The sequence below is a fragment of the Periplaneta americana genome, chromosome 6, assembly GCF_040183065.1.
Source record: "Periplaneta americana isolate PAMFEO1 chromosome 6, P.americana_PAMFEO1_priV1, whole genome shotgun sequence".
In the NCBI taxonomy this organism is placed as follows: domain Eukaryota; kingdom Metazoa; phylum Arthropoda; class Insecta; order Blattodea; family Blattidae; genus Periplaneta; species Periplaneta americana.
Window position 1 is genome coordinate 159,441,334 of NC_091122.1, and position 23,241 is coordinate 159,464,574.

Here is a 23,241-nt window from a genome sequence, read left to right on the forward strand (position 1 = left end):
ACGCGAAAGTTGTATGTGCCGTTAGTATTCATCATTTCTCTATAGTTTCCAGCTCTTACACTTCCATAAAATCTCTGCACACAGTAATCCCACAAATGCTGGTTTTCCATTGTCCAATAACAGATCTTCAAATGCTCTGTCTTGTATTGTCATGAATTTGTGGACAAATAAAAATACCTTCCATCAATTTAGCGTCGCTTAATGTCGGATATCGTTCTTTCAAATGCTGGAAACCCCTATTCTCATTGTTCAAAATCTTTAAAAGATTTTAATTATATCTAACTTAATGTGAAGTGGCGGCTGTAGCAAAATTCGGTTTTTCTTAACAATTACTAATGGTCCATACTTTACACTAATTTCGCTCGATATTCAAGCATCCTTTACAGCCATTCTCTTACTTCATAATATTTCTTCTTTAGCTCGGCTCTGCCATTAACATAAAAAGCAGCAAAATTTTGTGAAATCACTCTGCAATCCTAGAAGTAAACCTATGACTTTAAGATCTCCACAGATTTGCCATTCATATTTTGTATAGTTAAGACTTTAAAATTGGATTAATATTTATAATTTTGTTTCTTTATACGAATAGCAGAAGCAGTAGGTACGGTATGATACAAGTTACTATTGTGTAGTATTTGTTACGTTATGAAGAATGAGACTTGACGCTTTCACATGTTTGTATTATGAATAGAACTTGCTTCTAAGGGTCCCTTCAGACGAGGCCACTTTCAGTGGAGCGTTAGTGGTGCTGCTAAATTTTTGTAGACAATTCTTCAGTCTTCCAGTGAACATGGACGTAGAAGGAGATATACTTTTGGCAAATTTGCTCATACGGAGAAAGAATAGACGTAAAAATAGAAGGAGAGTCTGAGTTCTTCCATTAGTTTTGAAAACACAGAATCGAGGACTATTTCATATCTTGTTTGATGATTTACATCAGGACAATAAAAATATTAATTTAAAATTTCGCAAATGAGGAACGATATGGCATAAAACACATTTTTGTTTACTTTTTAAGAATTCAAAATTAAATATAATAGGCACCAAACATGAAACCAAACATAGCACGTATGAGTAATTCAACCAATATACTAGAAATAGGTGTCTGTAGGGTAATGGCAAAAAGTCAAAGGCCGTGGTGTAATTGAACCCAGGTTCGAACCCGAGATCAGCTAATTTTTAATCTCTTTGTTAATATTTTTTAATACATTACTTTAAATGCGGTGTTTTATTTTAACGTGACATGAAGGGGATTTTACTACATAAATAATATATCCGTAATTCGCACTAGTCCAGCAAATTAGTAGTCTATGCTTATATTATTATTATTATTATTATTATTATTATTATTATTATTATTACTATTATTATCATCATCGTCATTCTAGTATATTATCCTGTCGTGACATATTTTTCTAATTAAGCCTGTACACTGTCGTGACCACAGATTACACACAGTGTAGGGACGGCATATGGAATTGGTGGCCCAACAATCGTCCGTTAGCAGCGCTACTGACGCGCGTTCGAAGCGCTACTGACGCGCCACTAAAAGTGACCTCGTCTGAAGGGACACTAAAATATAATCTAGCTTCATTATAATACGACAGCATTCATCTGTTTGTTAATTTATGAAGATAAAACTAAATATTGTTGTTTTATTTCGTACAATTGCTTTCACTTGTAACTTACGAAGTTGTAAGAACTTAATATTAATCAGAACACTGTTTATTGCATGCTTTCACATATTTCAGAGGAAATGAGAAGACAGCTGTTAGACTCTGGTGCGAAATGCATTGTTACAACTCCGGAATCGTACCCCTCGGTATCTAAAGCAGTGATTGAAACAGAACCAGCAGTGAAGAGCAAAATCCCCATCATCGTAACTCCTGGTCTCACCAATACCGGACTTCCACAGGGAGCAATAGACTTCAGAGAGATGACTCATAAGGACATAGACACGTCAAATTTGTCTTCAGTGAAGGAAGCTAATCCTGATGACATCGCTGTGATGCCTTACTCCAGCGGCACCACAGGTTTACCCAAAGGAGTGAAGCTGTCCCATAGGAACCTCATTACAAACTGCCTTCAGATGTGTCTAACACCTCAACTCTGGATTGTCGATCCTGCTACTAGTATGTATTTTGAGGAACTTTCTTTTATTTTCCTTGTATATTTTAACTTAGAAAGCATGATAGAAATATTCAGATTGTCAATTAATATAGATAAACACAATATAATATTTGTTACTCAGTCAAATAACAAATCAATGTAAAATAATGACTTATATGGTCATTAAGTTTTATATACATGAATTACAAATTGCAAACGTTTTCGCCCATTCAGGCATCTTCAGGCACAATTATACAATATCTCAATATCAAACTATGTAGCTATTACATTGATGGTAGATAAACTGTTTAAGATTAATGATGTGCAAAACATCTCCATAATTAAAATGTAATATTAAAGGTCATAAAATTAAAATAATGTTAAAAACCACGTAGTGTTGTAATTAAACTTCATAATATTCTGTGGAACTCTTGTTCATTAGAGTCCAATGAGTGATGAATTATGTCTGAAATATATAAATAATACGAAATAGAAATAGGAATAGGATAATAAATAATACGAAATAGAAATAGGAATAGGATAATAAATAATACGAAATAGAAATAGGAATAGGATAATTCCTATTTCTATTTCGTATTATTTATATATTTCAGACATAATTCATCACTCATTGGACTCTACTGAACAAGAGTTCCACAGAATATTATGAAGTTTACTTACAACACTACGTGGTTTTTAACATTATTTTAATTTTATGACCTTTAATATTACATTTTAATTATGGAGATGTTTTGCACATCATTAATCTTAAACAGTTTATCTACCATCAATGTAATGGCTACACAGTTTGATATTGAGATATTGTATAATTGTGCCTGAAGATGCCTGAATGGGCGAAAACGTTTGCAATTTGTAATTCATGTATATAAAACTTAATGACCATATAATATAAGTTATTATTTTACATTGATTTGTCATTTGACTGAGTAACAAATATTATATTGTGTTTATCTTGTATATTTTGTTTAGGATTATAACGTTCTAAGATATAAGTTATGTTTCAGTTTGTGTCTCCTGGCTTCCGAACATATGCATTTGAAGTTTTTCAAGAAAATATTAACCAAAAATGAAATAAGATGTCCAGCCCCAGAAAAAAAAAATTACAGGACTCTTGAAGCTTCCTGCAGAACACGATTCACACTACAACGATTTAACAACGTTTTCAGTTCAGCATTATTTGAATAATATTTATTACAGAAAGGTATTTCATAACTAATGCAAAAGCACGAAAGTAATCTGAAAATAAGATCAAATTAATGTCCAAGAATTATTATGTAACAGACACGATACAGTACGACAAACCCGATTATAACAATTCATCGCAAGCATTCCGAAAACTCTGTGCTAGGTGCTTGCTCGCAGATTACAAATTTTATGGTTCGGATACTGTTGAGGAATGAAGTTTGTAATTAATTATGCAGGTTAATTTCGTTTACCATCATTCTATTTTACTGCGATTTATAAATATTCGTCTACTGTTAAGAATAGCTCAATTTTCATTGTATCTTTTCAAATGCCTTTCCCGTTACAAAAATCGAAGTAAAATGAATTTCAATAACTTCCAAAGCGATCTCGTGTCTACCATTCCTTTGGGGCACTGAGCATTCGCAGTGCGTTGAATCTGGAACGTGGAAAATTAAGGCGGGCCATTTTTTCTGGAGTTCTACAATAATGAATGAATAATTTATTATTATTATTATCATCATCATCATCATTATTGTTGTTTAGTCAATTATCCGAATACAGGTTTGAACCTCATAAGTAACACCAATAAGGCATCACTCATGAGGCAACTAGGCTAGGAGATAATGGAGTAGGGTGGCCAGTTCATTTCCCCCTCCAATGCATACATCGCCGATTAGCTACATAGTTCACTAATCAGACTTCAGATGCATACAAATAATTGTTTTTCCTCTGACACATACCGTGAAGTGAGATGTACTGCCTGATAATAGATATACATATCAGCCAGAACCTCAATCAGAGGTATATTATTATTATTGTTGTTATTATTATTATTATTATTATTATTATTATTATTATTATCATCATCATCATCATCATCATCATCATCATCATCATCATCACATCACCATTATTAAAGGTTCAGTTTTAAAAAATAATACTCAGTCGTGTCAATTAATGCGTATTACTATGTATATAAAACTTAATTTACATACGTACACAAGCTTCGTTGATAACTCTCTTTTTCAGTCCTCACTCTGCTAATGGATAAAATAAAATATCGTAACGAAACGGAGATGTCTAGATTTAAACGAAAATAGACTTCTTTCAACTATTTATTCCATGTCTTTGAGTGTCACACGCTCATCAATTTTCACCCTTCTGTCCGTACATGTCGCCCATAAACACACACAGGACTAAATTAAGAAGTTGCAAAACTAACACAGTTTTACTTCCGCAGGTGAAATGCAAGAAGTGGTACTGGGTGTGCTTCCTTTCTTCCACGTGTATGGCCTTTCGTGCGTCTTATTATCGTCATTACACTTCGGAGCTAAAGTAGTTACTCTGCCTCAGTTCAAACCCGATGTCTACTTGAGTACACTAGTTAAACATAAAGTAAGTATATGAGTTTCCATTTAATTTCAGACCGTTGCATATTTGCGTACGCTGTACAGAGTGTAACTAAAAGTACGTCAAAACTATGTGGAAAAATTTCTCACATCTAGAGACTGCAAATACAGTATATGAACAGGTCCAGAAACTTTCAGGTATAACTCCCTGTAAAGTTAATTTGAATAATTTCGAGGGAAAAATTGTTCCGGGGCCGGGCATCGATCCCGGGACCTTTGGTTAAACGTACCAACGCTCTACCAACTAAGCTATCCGGGAACTCTACCAGACACCGATCCAATTTTTCCCTCTATATCCACAAACCTCAAAGTGAGCTGACAACCGTCAAGCAACCAACCAACACTGAGTGCACACTAACTCTGTGTGACTTAAATTGTGGTTTTCTGTTGACAAACAGTGACGTGTATTATGCAAATCAAGCTTTCAGGTATAACTCCCTGTAAAGTTGATTTGAATAATTTCGAGGAAAAAATTGTTCCGGGGCCGGGCATCGAACCCGGGACCTTTGGTTAAACATACCAACGCTCTACCAACTGAGCTACCCGGGAACTCTACCAGACAACGATCCAACGAGACGAATGTCGGGTATTATAATGGCGAATCCTCGGCCTCATCGTGCCAAATACCATCTCACTATCACCAATTTCATCGACGCTAAATAACAGAGTAGTTGATGTAGCATCGTTAAATAACCAACTATTAAAAAAACTTCATGTACGATTGAGCTTTTGATCATTTAAGTATCTGTTCGTCAGTTTCTCAATCGAGTTTTGTGACTACTGGGTAGATAGAAATGGATCAGTTCCTTGATCTCCTTGCACTTCTGATCTAAATCCACTAAACTTTTATTTCTGGGGAAATTTAAAATCGCTTGTGCTTGTGTAGACAACCCTAGTGCAATATAGAGAGTCTAAGGCTGCGAGACATTCCGAAATTCTCAGATACGCGTAACCAAGAGTCAATGCGACAGAGGGTTGATGCATGTATCCATGCAGAACAATTTGAGCATTTATTATAAGGATCATTCTCCTGAAAAGGTACATTTTATTGTCACAGCAACGTTACTTCGCAAATAATAATTCTAAGCAATCAGTATTTATAGTAAAATAAAAACTAGGTAACATACACATACAGTTGAAATTGTAAATTAATTTTATTTTCTACAATTGAATGTCAAAGAGCGCGAAAAGTTCACATCCGTGAACTGTCACAGCCCTGAAACAGATTAATACAAAAGGTTGTAAATCAAAATGGGAATTAAGTTATAAACCGAAACTGCATTATTTGAAATGTAAATACATTAAGGTAAGTCTGAAAACTTGAAGTAGGTGATATTAAAACAATGAGTTCTGCAACGGACGAAATACTTGTCACAAGAATTTAAATCACGCCCGCTGACAAATCTATTACTTTAGCCTATATAAAAACCGCTAGAATGCAGACAAGTGATTATTCCATACCTTAGTTATTACCGGCCAGTCATATTGTATTGGAAGTGCTAGTACAGTCAGAAAGTACCGGAACTTCATATGGCAACCCCGTGCTCTATAGGCAACTTCTCTGGCTTGTCCGTGTGGTATCCGACTACTCTCCAGGTGTATAGACTCAGTGCGAACCTGCGTAGATACCTTTGTTGCAGATGGCATTATAACCATTTACACAACACCTCATTCAAAGTACGCCCCCTGGACAGTGACACACTTCTGCCAGCGTCCATACCACTTCTCTAAACATTCCTGCAGCTCCTCTTTGGTCGCATGAATTTTCACCTCATCGGCTGACGCAAACCGTCTCACAATGTAAACAGGGTTGTAGAAAAGAGTAATATCAAGGAAATAAAGCGTTTCTGGACCTATGTTCTTATAATATATTAAATTTCCATCTTCTAAATGTGAGGAATGTTTCTCCAGAATTTTGACGTATCTTTTAGTATACAGGGTCATTAAAGAAAGCTGTTAATATTTCTTCCCCCAGAAATCCAAATGAAATTAAGTACCTTCACATGTAAATAACACTGAAATGTTGTTTTTATGTTATAGTGACTATTACACTTTTACTACGTCATACTACTTTTGACCAATAAAACGGTATGAAAGGACGTATTTCAACCAATCATGGCTGCTTATCGCACAATTTTATCGCGTCCCTAACATTTGTTTAATTTTATCGCGTCCCTAGCATTTGTTTCCTTGTTTGCCAACATTTGAAACTGCGCTGGTCTGGACGTCAAAAAAAAATATATATATATATATATATATATATATATATATAGAGAGAGAGAGAGAGAGAGAGAGAGAGAGAGAGAATTACAAACCACTCCAGTCGATGCACAGCAGTTTCAAATATGACTCGCATTGGCATTCAAGAACAAGAATTAATAAAAATCACTCATCACACCTATGCATCTTCTGAAATCCTATTTACAAATAAATGAAGAGCACCATTCGGAAATTCTGAATAAGTTGAATACATCATGTAGGCCTACATCAACGAGTTCCACTTCTATTACGCACACGTCCAATAGAACATCAATTGAACCACCAACCACATTCAAATTTGAAAATTGTACATTCAATAATTATTCCTTTTAAAATTATTCATGTTTATTTTTATGTCATCGTCGTTAATTAAAACTTTTCTAACACTTGTGTATATTATTTAGGTTATGTTATAGCTTCTGCTATATGATATTATGGAGAGTCACGTATCAGAGATTGTTTAATATTAAGATTTATTGAAAATCATCTGTCAAGTGACGTTGATTACTGGGATTCGGATAATTGAAGTGGAATGCAACTGTTTTAATAAACATGAAACTGAATCAACAAAGCCTTCGTGACTAGTAACACTGCCATCGTGATATAGATCGAGAACTTCTCGACGAGAAGGCATTGCTAGTAATCATAATCATAATCATAATCATAACTCACTACTGCCATCTAGCATGCATCTAGCGTAATATTTGTAATGCTGAGATGGTACAATAATACATTTGAAGACAGTTGTATTTTCGTAAGTCAATATTTTATTGTATTGGAGTACTTAGTTACTTCTAATCCATATATACTTTCTTCTAATCGTGTAATAGTCAATTAAATCCCACTCGAGTTTTGATTTTCTCTAGATAAATCAAAACTTCTAGTGAGATTACTGTTGATAAATTATACTGTTCGAATTGGTAAATATGAACACATTCCCCTCATTTCTCAAGTTGAATATACGAGTATATTCGGAGATTAATCTATTTAGGATTAATCTATTTCGCTGAGAATACATGGCAACTCTAGCCAGAATGAATTAAGGACCGTTCAAGACTGCCTCCATCCCATTCTTTCTCTTTGATGTTTGACAAATAAAACTAGCAAATTCAGTCACTCATGGTTACATCTACATATAGAACTATGCAAGCACTGATTTAACTTAAAGAACTACCTTCGGAATATTATATAACGTAGTTTCAAATATGGAATCATTGATAAATGTTTACATCCGAAATGCGTACTTCACTGAACTGTTGGTATTGTATCGAAATTTTATTGAAACAAATGTAGAAATAAATTGGGGAATGTTATTAATTTGTTTTTCTGAACTGATTCAACTTTTATGAAAACATAGTTGCATCTATAATACAATTTACTGTTTTATTTCAGGCTACAGTTCTGTATCTGGTGCCTCCCCTGGTGCAGTTCCTAGGTGCACATCCGAATGTAACAGGTCCGCATTTTAATACTGTGAGATTTGTTACCAGTGGAGCTGGACCAATTGGACAATCTGATGCACAACGTGTCCTTGATAAAGCAAATCATATAAACTTCATCCAAGGTAAGTAGTGTATGTAAATTCAACTGAATAGTATTTAAAATTAAAATTGCGTACCTACAATGTTATATCAGACATGTTACAAAATAATGTGAGTGTGATATGATAAATGAAGACAGATATTTCCAGTGACATTTTAGAAAACTTCGAAATCGATTAGTATCATGGTTGGGGAAAAAGAATTCTTACCAATCTGTACCTAATTATCAATTAATTCAATAACTTTAGAACAAGTTAAGATCTGTTGCCTTACTCTTCAGAAAAACTAGAACTATATGAAGTATTTTAAACAAAACTAAATCCAGTAAGGTAAAGGTTACTGGGATTAGTAAGCCTATGAGAAAGGATGTAAACTGTTGTTCGCATAGAGATGGAATACTATAATCATTTGTGAAATATAGGCTATACTTATAGTTTCATCTATAATGCTATACATTTTTTTAATTGAAAAGTTTATATAGAGCTATGAATTGCGTGCTTAATCACAAGAATGCATTTTGAAGTACAGTTTCAAGTTTGTTACGAGAAGTTTGGGACTACTGTGGATACGTAAACAGGAGTTACATAAACAGTTTCTTATATTTCTTGGTAATATACTTACGTAAAATAAAACACATTAAATGTTAGAAACTGAATGTTACAAAGTAAGCATGTTTTCATGTATGGGTTACACTTACTGCGAATTTTATATTATGGTGGTGGAGAACTGTAACTTAAATTTTGGGCAAATATGATATATTATTCCATTTATTAGTGTTATTACTTCAAATATTCAAGCAAACAAAAATTGACATTCTCTGGATTTTTCATTGAATAGTTTTTACAGTGCTCATATTCATATTTTTAGTTTCCTTTCCCCCCTTTCTTTACAGCCACTTTCATTTCTTACGTGCTATACTAAAACAGATATTACTGTCGTTCTGATTCTTGTACCAAAAACCTTATTTGCACTTAATATTGCTGAAGTCTTAAATGTAATGCTAACCTTTTTCTGTCTGTCTTTCTTAAAATTAACATTCCAGAATATAAAAGCCATTTTGCAATGCAGAATTATGTTAGTATTTTGCAGTATTACACACGACTATCTTTTTGTAAGAAAAGGGAAACGAAAGAATAAAAATCTGTGTTATTTTGGGAAAAAGTTCGTATCTTCAAAATGGCCAGAGGTAATTAAATTTTGAAAGGGGCAAATTGGTTGGATTTGGTCACTAAGCACCGATTCCAGATTCAGATTACTATTGCAATTAATTTTTCGTGTTTCTTCCAGAGATTACACTTCCGTATGTAGGCTTACAGTAAATAAAACAAAACATGGCAACTTTACATTATTTGCATAGTACTAAAAAATCTTCTCTCACGATATGAAAATTCCAACTATATTTATGTTAAATCATCAACACATTTAGACTTATTCAAGAACTACTAGGTTAATTTAAATAAATAAAAAAAATCACTGTCTTAATGTTTAAATTGTGATGTTATTTTACCTGATTGACTAATTTCTATATACTTTCCATCATCCTCCGCAGGTAAAATAACACCACAATTTAAATGTTAAAACTGAAGTTGTTAGTTAGTTATTTAAATAACTAATAGTTCTTCAGTGATATATAAGTCTCAAAAGAGTAAACGAGATTAAAGAATTAAGCTTAAACTATGCAAATTTTCAATTATATTTACCCCTCCTGATGTGACATTGACTGAACTGATACAGGTATTAATATTATGAATTTGTACTTTCAGGATATGGACTTACTGAAACTTCTCCTTTGGTGTCTATTCTAAGTCGAGAAAGCAAAAATTTGAGTTCATCAGGTGTGCCTATCCCAAACACGAGTGTGAAAATAATTAAGTTGGAATCAGGAGAAAGTGTGGGACCTGGTGTAGTTGGTGAAATTTGCGTCCATGGACCTCAGGTGAGTGTAACTTTAGACTAGGATATGTATTTTAACCAGCTATCATTGAGAACGTAAAACAAAACCTTATTAATGCTGTAAAACTGTAAATTTAACGTAAAAGTAGAATCAAAATATCTCTTAAATTAATTAAAATGATGCACTAACGTCATACAAGGACCGTCACTGATTTGTTATAAATATTTTAATAACTCTTGTTTCGTCATTATAAGAGAGGAAATATTATGATGAATAGACCACGGAACTTTATGCACTAAAAACCTTAAAAATATTCATGCATCTATGCAATAAAAACTGTTGAAATATGCGATTAAAATCGAAATATATGCAGTAAAAATGCACTTGAGATTTATTCGGATTAATAACATGATGTTAAATGAAAATAATTTAAAGTAACCACCATTTTTATTATTTTTTTCTATAAATGTAGGCTATTAACTGTATTTATTTTATTTATATATTTTAAACATGTTGATTACACAACTTTTAACACTATATCACTTCGGAAAACGTATTATTTGTCTTTCCTGTGTTAAATTTTTATTACCTTGTTAACATGTTTCAGCCTGCTATTGGCCATCTTCAGACAATACGAAATATACAGACACACAAAAACACATCCAAATGAAATTATCAACACACAACTCAATTTCAGAACATACACACTCTTTGACTCCACATTACACTACACAAACACACCCCCACAGGAAACAAAACAAAAGGTTTCATCTTGTTTTGATCTTCCGATAAGCTAACTATAATGTAATAAATTTCAATTGGATAAGCATAGCATAGATAAGCATAGACGGTCCAATTGAAACTTATTACAAAACAAAAGGTGCCTAGACCAGCAACAATCAGTTCTGAAGATGGCCAATACCAGGCTGAAACATGTTAACAAGGTAATATAAAATTTAATACAAGAAAGACAAATAATACGTTTTCCGAAGTATATATTCCAATTGGTACATTTTAACTTTCTAACTTTTTTTAAAATTTTATTTGCCTTTCACTTAATCATTATGGCAGCAAATAAACAACGATTTCTCCAGACTTTCTACTGAGAAACTTTTTATCTGTCAGAATTGGTTTAAATGCCGAGAACGATCTCACGACATCACATGATGTGGCAAGTGACTTCATTGTCGCATGTAACTTATTTAAATACATTCAGCTTTGTTTCTATAAAACCATAGCGCACTAGCAGTATTGTCGTCGGAACACGTTAATGACGTCAACAATATGTGATTTTATTGTCGCATGTGTCTAAATACATTCATTGCTGGTTGTATGAAATCAGAGTAAAAGTCTGAATGATATCTAGGCGACGCGTAATTTCTCCCTGGTTCCTAAAACATTACACTTACACGACTATATATATATATATATATATATATATATATATATATATATATATATATACACACACACACACACACACACACACACACACACACACACACACACACACACAGAGCTAGCCTCAAGTTAAGTGGAAAATGACCCAATTTACACACGAAGGAGAAGTATCCCTTGTTGTCGCAGTAATTTCATGCTTTGAACAGTAATTAACTAATTATTGATTTTATTTCTCACATAATTTTTGTATTTCTTGGAAATTCTTATTTTTATGAGACAAATTTGAAATTAGATAATAAATCAGTCAAAATAAAAACGATGCTACTATATGCATTTAAATATGCAAAATAAAATTATATAGGGAAAACCCTCAAAATATGCATTTATGCCTTTATTTAAACATAAAAACCATGATCGGTAAAGATCCACTTTTACTTTTTCAATATGCCAAATCAATAAAAACATGAAACTGCATAAAGTTCCACGGTCTAGTGATGAGGCAAAAATAGACTTCAAGAAAACTAGTGTTACTACTAATTCCACAATTTGGGACATCTGGCCGACATCTACGGCTGACCACTAGGATCCCGAATACAAAGTACTTAAAAATAAAATACAATATGATTTGCGGAGAGAATACAAAATATTGATAAATTTAAAAATAAAGTACAATTTATTCGGTGTATATTAATAGTACATTATGCAACGAGCCTATAATGGTAGTAATTAAGACGCAAGTACGATTGTTTGTGAAACGAGCGCAAGCGAGTTTCATAATTTTCATACGAGCGTCTTAATTACCATATAGGCAAGTTTCATACGACATTTTACGCTCGACCATATTTCTAACTTGAAAGTATTCAAAATTATGGTTATGTGCGAACTGACCTGAATTGTGAGATGTGCACAGACGCGAAAGTATTGATTTTTTTCCGAGGCCGAATTTCATTGACCTTGGCACAGAATAAGATGAACATTACTCTGGTATAACCTGAAAATTGATTTAGAATTGAAAAACGAGATGACAAATTGAATTTATTTGAATATTATTTACAATTAACGCTAATTATTATAGTAACAGAACATAACTTTCTGCGACAGTATTGGATTTCCAGCCTCCGTGACTTTTTGCTAATTCTCTTTCGATTGCATATCCGAGAATAATCGATACTTGCGGTTTTATAACGGTACAAAGCTGACTTGTCATTGGCTGAACACCTGTAAGCTGAGTTGTCATTGGCTGAACACCTGTACTTTAATGAGTAGGTGTACTTTAATGACATGCATTAAAGGACTGCTACCAGGTGTATAATTACTACATTTCGGCATGGTCGAGCATAAAATAATTTTATTAATGTAGGTATCTCTCTTAAATTGTAGTTCAAGAAAATAAACTATGAACTCCAACTTAAACGAACTGAATTGTTGCAAAACGTATGAAACTTAATACGAAAATATCTATAATATAACTTCCTGTGACTGACTAATAACCAGTAGAAATAATGGGAGACTTGAAGTGATGAGTCTCTATTATAGGTTAATTTTTTAACATGTTCTGTTCAGGTTATGGTGGAATACCACAATAATCCCAAAGCAACGGCTGAAACAAAAGACTCTGAAGGGTGGCTACATACAGGAGACATGGGCTACTACGATGAACACAAGCATCTCTTCATAGTAGATAGACTTAAGGAACTAATCAAAGTTAAGGGCTTTCAGGTACGTGTCAGTTTGAAGTTATTTTGTGTTGATAATGTGTAATTGTTACTTCTGACCGTGTCCACAAATTACTGGATTACTGGATTTTGTAATACTATATTTAAATTAATACTGAACAGAAATACGTAATATTACCATATGAAGTTTGACCTTAAAAGCATTCTTTGCCCGAATATTATACAGGTAAGGATCGACATAATTATTCCACAAGAAGTATTTAGTTATTGGATACGACCAAGGTTAGATTGGTTAATCAAATAAATGGTATTGTGATGTGGCTATTGACCTATTTAACAAATTGCCAAAAACAGCACATCAAGTAAACCTGGAAAGATTTCAAGCCTGTTTATATTAGTAGAGTCAGAAAGTACCCGAACTTCGGGTGGCAACGCCATGCTCATTAGGCAACTTCTCTGCCTTATCCGTGTGGTATGTGGCCTATTCTCCAGGCGAATAGTCTGTCAGTGTGTCGACCGATCAAAGGGGAAAGTAATGCTTGAAGTGTTCTTCGATATCTAGGGTCTCGTACATTTCGAATTTATTCCTGAGATCGAACTATCAGTAAGGAGACGCATGTTTCAATTCTTCGACATCTTCGTAATACACTTCGACAAAAAAGACCCAATTTGTGGCAAGGACAGAATTAGATTTTTCATCATGACAATACCCCAGCACATAGGTCGCTCTTGGTGAGCGAATTTCTCACATAACACAAAATACCTGTTCTTCCACAGCCACCATATTCTCCAGATCTTGCTCCGCCAGATTTCTACCTGTATCCAAAGGTCAAATCCCTACTCAAGGGACGGCGGTTTGCGTCAGCCGAAGAGATGAAAATTAATGCGACGCACGCTTTGCGGGAAGTGACCAAAGATGGGCTACAGCAGCGGTGGCGAAAATGTAATTGGGCTACAGCAGCGGTGGCGAAAATGTAATTGTGCGCCGAGCTACGGTGTAACCTGCAAAGTGCGTAGCACCTATGGAGGGAGGAGGACACCCGAAGGGGAAGTGAAGCAACTGTCTGACTTATTAACGGATTTTCATTTTCCTTACGTCACGCACTTAAATATAATTTTATACAGTACAAGGCTACAAACTAATGTTTAGTACGTGTAACGAAGAAAGGAATGAAGAATAACTTAACAATATCACAACCTAAAATTAACTGTCTTCAGAATGTCTCTGCGACAAAGTTTCAAAATCTGGAATTATGTCACTTACTGCCAGTCGTAGTTGATCACGAAGGTGTTTGTCAGTCGTGATCTAAATTTGGTTTTTACTATTTTAATTGTTGAAAATAATTTTTCACAAACGTAAGTTGTAGCGAACATGGCTTCAACAGAGCAAGCGAAAGAACGAAGTTTCGGATATTTATTTTTTGGCAAAGATTTGAAAGTTCAACATTTGTCAAGTCCTTACATCTAGCTTTCATTTGACATCATATAGTAAATCAGTGAGTTCAAATTGAAGAGCTAACCGCATTATTCGTACATCTGCTGAAAAAGGGTCGACGTACAGAGATAGAGATGATGATGATGATAATGATGATGATGATGATGATAACAACAGTAACACTTAACCTTTTAACGTTTCGTCAGTAACATGTAGTATAATGCCGTTTTATGTTACGTATACAACCGTTTTCCTCGTAATACTTGTGAACAAATCATACAGTTAATATTCTCATCATATTGACAGCAAAGAAATGCGTCCTCCCATCCTACTTGGAACTTTCGTACATGGTTTCGAGAGAGACATATGCCACTCGCAGGTCAGAGACAAATACAAATGGAACTGAGTTTGACTCCAGTGAGTGAGAGGGTGGGGGTTGGCGGAGGTTAGAAGCAAGCGAAATGCCCAGCTATCACTGCGAGCCACAATGTTTCGCGAGTCACGTTCTCGCCACGGCTGGGCTACAGGAATGTTTCGAGAAGTGGTATGGACGCTGACAGAAGTGTGTCACTGCCCAGGGGCCGTACTTTGAAGGTGGTGTTGTGTAAATGGTTACATGTCATCTGCAACAAAGTTATCTACAAATGTTCGGTTACTTTTTGACTCTACTGGTATGACTGGTTACTTGTAAATCCTTTTTATGATACACAAGAATACCTGAATTCGAATATCACTATACCATTCTAGTTCGATTGTTCATTGACGATGTCGAAAATAATGTATCATTGTTATTGACTTATTGAAATTACAATACAATACAATACGTACAATCTTTAGTTTAACTGTTTCTAAATAAGAAATTCTCCCTTTTTTGTGCGATTTCTGCGAATATCCTATTTACCTTTTTTGTTCTGTTTCTTCATCTTCAAGTAGTATCGCTATCGCTATTATAGTTAAATATTTAGTAGAGAATAGCATTTTGATATGTATCATATGACTTCACATGACATACTAACATTTATCCTGAACGAGGCCCGGTTGCACCTCGTGTTATAAATTCAACGTCCTGAACGATCGGACACTGCACTGAAACGGAACGCTTGTGCATAACTGGACCTAGTCATTGCATACACCGCGGTTGTTATGTAACTAAGTTGTCTGATGTTTATACTGTAATTTCGCTCTTTTAGGTTGCACCTGCAGAGTTGGAAGAGATCCTGCGTCAACACCCTGCAGTTGGAGATGTAGCTGTGATAGGTGTGCCGCATGAAAGATCGGGTGAAGTTCCCAAAGCGTTCATTGTACCTAAAGACTCGAAAGTAAAGGAAGATGAAATTAAGAAATTTGTAGCAGACAAAGTGTCAGACTACAAACAACTTGCGGGAGGTGTACAATTTGTTTCTACCATTCCAAAGAATACTTCGGGGAAGATCTTGCGTCGTAAATTGAAAGAGATGTATTGCACACAATGATGAACATTTCCCCTTATTATGCATTTTTTTTTTTACCTTACTGAGTTCGATAAACTTTATAAATATACTGGTATAACTATAAATTTCCCTGAAACCGTTTCCCTTACTAAGTAGATTTGTTATGTTGATTTTGCTAAATTTTATAATTGTACTGATATAATCATAAATTTTCCTGTGTGAAAACTGTAATTACCAAACCTAGAACAATTAAATGTCTTTAAAAATGGTTAAATTGTGTTTACCATAGAACTGAATAGATTTAGAATTATTTGAGACTTTCACAGTCACTAACATGGTGCGAGGGCCTGAACTGTCATACTGTACGTGGAGACATCCAACGTTTCGGAGCTACATCTTGATTCCATCATCAGAGAAGTTAGAGAGTTCTGAAAGGGGAACGGGGTAATCCATCTGTTACGAAGAGCTATTCTTCAACTGAACGCACTATATGGTTTATGAAATTATAAAAGAGTTTTCTTGCATTTAATTCAAATGGTAAAACATTTCTAAATAATTTCGCATTTATGTCGTAACAATAACGCGTTTTTCTTTTCATTTCAATAAAACACGAACATATCTATTATATACCCATTATTTAAGACATTTCTATATTAGTTTATTATGTAAACACAATACAATTTATTTGTTCTATTAAATCATAATTTTGTACATGCATGTCACAGACTGCAATGGAACAATATTATTACAGTATTTATTATCAGCCACATTAAAATACTACTTATCTTGCTATATTTTCTATGCATATAATATGCCTTCAAGAAAATACAATTCGTGAATGAGTATGTTTTCCACACATGTGTACGTATTTGAATATAATGTGTACATAGTCTACATCACAGTGTGTATTTAATTTCTCTATTTTTTTGTAACTGCAACATAATGCTTTTGCATACGATGTTTGATTTTTAGTATGTTAATGAAGTAAACGATATGTATGTTAATCCAACTCTGCTTAAATTGTTGTGAATAAATTTATTTTTGTTCTACATCGAGTATGTTGTTCAGTAAACTGTCCGAAGACAGGCTGGAACCTCATTTATAAGTGACACCAATAAGGTATCACTCGTGAGGCAACTAAGCCAGGAGATAATCGGGTAGGGTGGCCAGTTCCTTTCCCTCTCCACTGCATACATCGCTGACTAGTGACATATTTCACTAATTGTATACATACAAACAATTGCTCTTCCCTTGACAGTCGTGACACACATCGTCAAGTGGAGATGTACTGCCTGATAATAGAGGTACATATCAGCCAGAACCTCAGTCAGAGGATATATTGAAAGTATGAACAGAAATTCCAGTAAAAAACACATAGCAAGACTTAATTGACAGAATTTTTAGACCTTAACCCAGTGATGTCATAGCAAGCGCATTTTTCTGACCTTGAAGTCGTGCGCAGGCATCAAGTGCTAAGTATGGAAAGAGGAAGAGTTGTGTGTATGAATAAGCAGCCTGTTGGATTAAGAAAAAAGTGGCACACAAACTTCAAACGGAACCTGAAATTTTATGTCGTTATGTTTTTATATGGCTTCTTTCTGTTTTATATTATCTATATTGTCTGTAAAACAAAAGTACTAATACCAATTTCTTAATATTGCAGTTGTGTTTTAAATGCTAATAACATAATAGAGAGTTAAGAAGGAATATTCACATAAATTCCATAGTAGTACAACTATACTGTACTAAATGGATGAAGAGATTGAGTATGACATGATAAGTTGGAATTGATATTGATGGTGCTTTTAGCCTTGTAAAAGTAATCAATAAACCAATCAAAACAATATTACAGTACAAAGCAAAGTTACCTAGGTTCTGTATATGTTTTAATTGTAACTAATATTCCATAACAAAACTCTTATCGCATTATGCTTTTAAGGTGATATTGGTGAGGAACTTCCTATCATCAGTATATTAAATTCTTTTCTCGAAATGTGCTGAAGCTATAGAGCTGACATTTTTACAACACATGGACACGTATCTTTTGCTTATGATGTAACAGTAGTTGCTTTGTTAATTCATTTCCTTACAAACAATTTCCACGTGAATATTATCAAAATGTTCAATACACTATCTTCAGTGATACGTATTTACGGTATATTAAATTTACGAAAACATTCTGTAAGGCTACTAAATAAATAGGCCTTTATCTGAAAATATCACTTTTATATAAAAAAAGAAAATATTTCTTTTGAATAAAAAAATCAAACTTGTGAAAAATGAGCATTAAAATTAAAACTTACATTCTTATAATGCACTTATACTTCTCAGACAAATCTAAAAATTAACATGGATACAGTTTTAACAATTTGTCTTCCCTTTATCTATTGAATCAGTGCTGGCCATCCCTGAATATAGCTCGACAAAGCGGCATATAATAACTCTTTCGTCTATCTCTTCCCTTTCCGCTGTAAAGAGTTCAGGCTCTCCTGAGCTCTAAAGCGCGCGCTTGCTCCTATGGGCATCAATTGACATGAATGCCTTAACCGCACAAATCAATCTGTACTTTGTTTTCCGTTATTGACTTCTATCTGAAACGGAATCACCACAGAGGTGATGCCAAGAACTTGTATTCTTACTTTGTTAGTGACATCGTGTGAAACAGCATTAAGCTGGCGCCGTGTTCATTAGGTCTAAAGAGCAAGCTTGTTTTATATTATTATTGTAGTATGAATAGAATTCATAATAAACATATATGCGTATTATTTTTAAACTTCCCGAGTATGGACTCTTTATTCATCATCACCATCATCATAATCACCCCTTAAGCATTAGATTATCACTGTATGTAGCAATCTACATATCTCTCGGTCGACCAATACTCTTCTACCTATTTGTTCACAATTAAAAAAATTACAGTCTGTCTGATTTCATTCTTTAAACGTGGCTTATCCATTTTCTTCTTACTTATGGCTTCTAAGGGGTTAGATACAGCTTACAGTAGTAAAATATTTTAAAATATTCAACATTTGTTTCTTCCATTACTGTATCCTATACAATAATGAAAATTGGTATGTGTAAAACACTGTCCTTCTGCTATATGAAAAAAAAATATTTTTACGATTAAAAAATATATATATATTTTTTTTCAAAATTCAAAATGGTGGCAGTTCACTGTGCAGCGATGAAGCGTTTCCTTCATAACTCATAAACTTGTTAGCTTTTTCATGTTCTCTCGCTTTTATTTTATTGCTGATACTCCTGTTTACAACATCATGCTCTTTCAACTACATTCCTTAATATATAATATATTTTTTTTATTTTGACCATTTTTTAAATTAATTTATTTTTTATTAGACAATCTATCAATGGTAGAGAAGTGATTTTGCATCATATTGTAAATATGACAGGCATAAATACACACAAAAAATTTCATCACAGAATATTGGATAGTTTTTTAGTTATGAGGGAAACGCTTCATCACTGCACAATGAACTGTCACCAATCTGAATTTTGAATATATATATATATATATATATATATATATATATATATATATATAATTATTTTTGTAAATAGTAAAAATATTTTTTATAACAGAAGGACAGAGTTTTACACATACTAATTTTCATTATCGTACAAGATATAGTAATGGAGGGAAAAAATGTTGAATATTTCCAAAATTTTACCGTTGTAAGCTGTACCTAGCCCCTTAAGCAACCCGGAGGTTTATTGTTTATTGCTGCCCTCACATAAGCCCGCCATCGATCCCTATCCTGTGCATGATTAATTCAGTCCCTACTATCATATCCCACCTCCCTCAAATCCATTTTAATATTATCCTCCCATCTACGTCTTGGCCTCCCCAACCTTCTTTTTTCCTCCAGCCTCCCAACTAACATTCTACATGCATTTCTGGAATCGCCCATACGTGCTACATGCCCTGCTCATCTCAAACGTCTGGATTTAATGTTCCTAATTATGTCAGGTGAAGAATACAATGCGTGCAGTTCTACGTTGTGTAACTTTCTCCATTATCCTGTAACTTCATCCCTCTTAGCCCCAAATATTTTCCTAAGCACTTTATTCTCACATATCCTTAACCTCTGTTCCTCTCTCAAAGTGAGAGTCCAAGTTTCACAACCATACAAAAGAACCGGTATTTTTTTTTTTTTTTTTTTTTTTTTTTTTTGCAAATTTAATTTTTAGCCATGAATTTAAATTGAATAATTGCGAAAATCGTTAAAATAAATCTTTCAACGTAGCGCAGTGTCGCGTGCGTGTGACTGAGTACAGCAGAGGGGAAAGTGAAGGTAAGGGATGGGTGGCCGTGATGGCTAGAGTTATTGCAGTAGCTGTGATGTTGCCAAATGTTCCATAGAAACATAACGATTCTTCTAAAACTGTGAATATTAGAAAAAAACGTATTTAGATATTTTTCAAACCTCTCATGATCTAATACCAGTTTCATTTTGGCGCAGTGGTTACGTCCGCATTTCACGAGAAGATCCGAGCAAGGAATGCAAGTTTTTCCCCCACTCTTATATCCTATCCCCGACACGAAACCGGCCGACCATTGACTGAGCCTTGTTTGTCCCAGCCGGCCAATGACATCACTCCCATCCACCTGCTCTTTCAAGAACGCTGAGTTACTGGTTTACTCTCCCCTCTTACCCCGCAAGGACCGTACCTCGCAGGGATCCTCTCGTGAAATTTGGACAGTACCTTCCTCCCTGTACAGTAGAGTGTGATAGTACCACAGTCTACTATATACAGTCGCGAAGCTCAATATGTAGTAAAAATGCAAACATGGGTAGTTGCCCACCACTAGGATCGCTACTATCGCCTCATCATCTCAGATCTCTCTCCTAGCAGCCGACAAAATATGTTATACTTTCGTTGTCGTGTTCTTTTAGAAAAATTAACACCTTCCTTCCATTGTTGAAATATTAAATGCATAAAGTTAATTTATTATTTTAATGAAGTATATTAAATTCCACCATAAACTCGAAGATACCTGCAAGAAATAAGTTAATATAATTTTTGTTTGTGCAAAACGAACTGAAATTTACTATAATAGCTTCACTCATTCAAGATTATAGCGATAATTAACTATGAAACCAATAAATATTAATTTGCATTTCTCTTTACAACAATAATAATGGAAATATGAATTAATGGAGTAACTTACGTGTACCGGTACTTGTAGTGTAGGCTTACGTAGTTGAGGTTAAGCAATAATAATCACACCAGAATTGGAAATAAAACGTGATCAATAAATTTTATTGTAACAGACTTTTTCTACGTCTCTAGTAAAGCAACAAATAAAAATAACAACAAAATTAACAGCTATAATTAAAAACATATCCTTTGAAGAAAAAAGTAGGCCTAAGCAATAATAATCCCACCAGAATTGAAAATAAAACGTGATCAATAAATTTCATTAAAACAAACTTAATTTTTCTACGTCTTTAGTAAAATAACACATAAAAATAATAACAAAATTAATAGCTATAATTAAAAATATATCCTCTGAAAAAAAAAAGTAGACCTAACCTTTATTTCTCTGGAAATTTAGCAGCCTAAGTGACAGAACTTTAACCGGTATCTAATGTCCTTTCGGTTAGACTGAAACATTTCATTGTGAAATTTAAGGATATAATGTATTCTAACAGTCACAAAGAACTTCAAATTAACAGTTTTGTTTCTGCACGGCATTCTTGTGGAAACCCAGGAACCTTTCTGAATCTTTCGGAAATCGGAAAAAGGATAACTCTGGCCTCTTTCTCTTATTGTTGCTACAATTTATAGCACTACAAAGTCTCCTCCTTGTCCCATATTATTATTCCAATTATTATATTTTAGCCATTAACATTTTCATTATAACCAATAACGAACATTTCACAAGCATCAATGTGAAATACGCAACGAGCTAGCACTCGATAGAAATACGACACAGTTCAAAGTCGACCATGGACAGTCTATTGTTTCTAGTTGCTAACCGCTTGGAGCGCTTTATCACGAGATTTGCAAAAAAACACCTCAAGCTTCGCAACTGTATATAGTAAACTGTGATAGTACCGTACTTTCCTCCTTAATGTAGCTACGCTATGAAGTGGAATCTCGTACTTTGGATCCCAGGTGAAGCAACAGACCTCTCTCTTCACGATAACATGGAGTTCTTTCAACCAAATGTGTACGGAAGTTACAGTACTATATTTACCGGGAACAGAACTGCTAAACCGCTATAATAGAGAGTGATTCACTCAGACCATTCACTCTCAACAGCAAAGGCATTGAAAGCAGTAAGCTCGACCATTGCACCACCACATTAGGCGCCCATAGTCTGTATGCGGAACACCTTTTCCTTTTAAAACCTAAGAATGACAAGCTAAGCTGCTAGTAAGTTCTTATTGCGCTCGTAATCACTTCAGTTTTATCTGTTGTTTGTACTAAGCTGATATTATTAGATAAGGTAAGCTCTGAAGGCTCACAGAATTCAGTGCTCCCTGAACAATGACATCAAAACAATTTGGTGATATTCTGTAAACCAGAACTAAAGACACACATTTACAAAAATATCTGTTTCGCCTAAATTAATCCACACATAGGCCCACTTTTGTTTATATTATGTTTCATGCATTTCGTAACAATTCAGTTCTTTATCGTCATCAGTGTTATTCCTCGTGGTAGCCTTGGCCGCGTGGACTATCGTCCAAAACGTCACACGTCGCCACTTCGGTACTGCAGCTGCAAAAGTTGCGTGTCGTGTTCACACGTAAGCCAAAAGTAGCGCGCTGCACGCTACTTTTCGTGCTGCGCAACCCGAGTGCTGCAAAAGTTGCAACTGGAGGTTGCGAGTCTGTTCACACACAAGGCGC

At 34.3% G+C, this 23,241-nt stretch overlaps 1 protein-coding gene across 3 annotated transcripts in view; it reads left to right on the top strand.

Moving 5' to 3' along the window:
* LOC138701983 (uncharacterized) overlaps positions 1 to 17,409 on the top strand; it is a 33,870-nt gene extending 16,461 nt beyond the window's left edge. For all 3 annotated transcript variants that reach the window (XM_069829414.1, XM_069829413.1, XM_069829412.1), the window contains exons 4-9: positions 1,752 to 2,132; positions 4,556 to 4,710; positions 8,376 to 8,547; positions 10,288 to 10,460; positions 13,383 to 13,538; positions 16,121 to 17,409. In XM_069829414.1, coding sequence (XP_069685515.1) covers positions 1,752 to 2,132; positions 4,556 to 4,710; positions 8,376 to 8,547; positions 10,288 to 10,460; positions 13,383 to 13,538; positions 16,121 to 16,402 — 1,319 coding nt within the window. In that variant the 3' untranslated portion in view covers positions 16,403 to 17,409. The remainder of the gene's footprint in view (positions 1 to 1,751; positions 2,133 to 4,555; positions 4,711 to 8,375; positions 8,548 to 10,287; positions 10,461 to 13,382; positions 13,539 to 16,120) is intronic.
* The last annotated feature ends 5,832 nt before the right edge of the window (positions 17,410 to 23,241 follow it).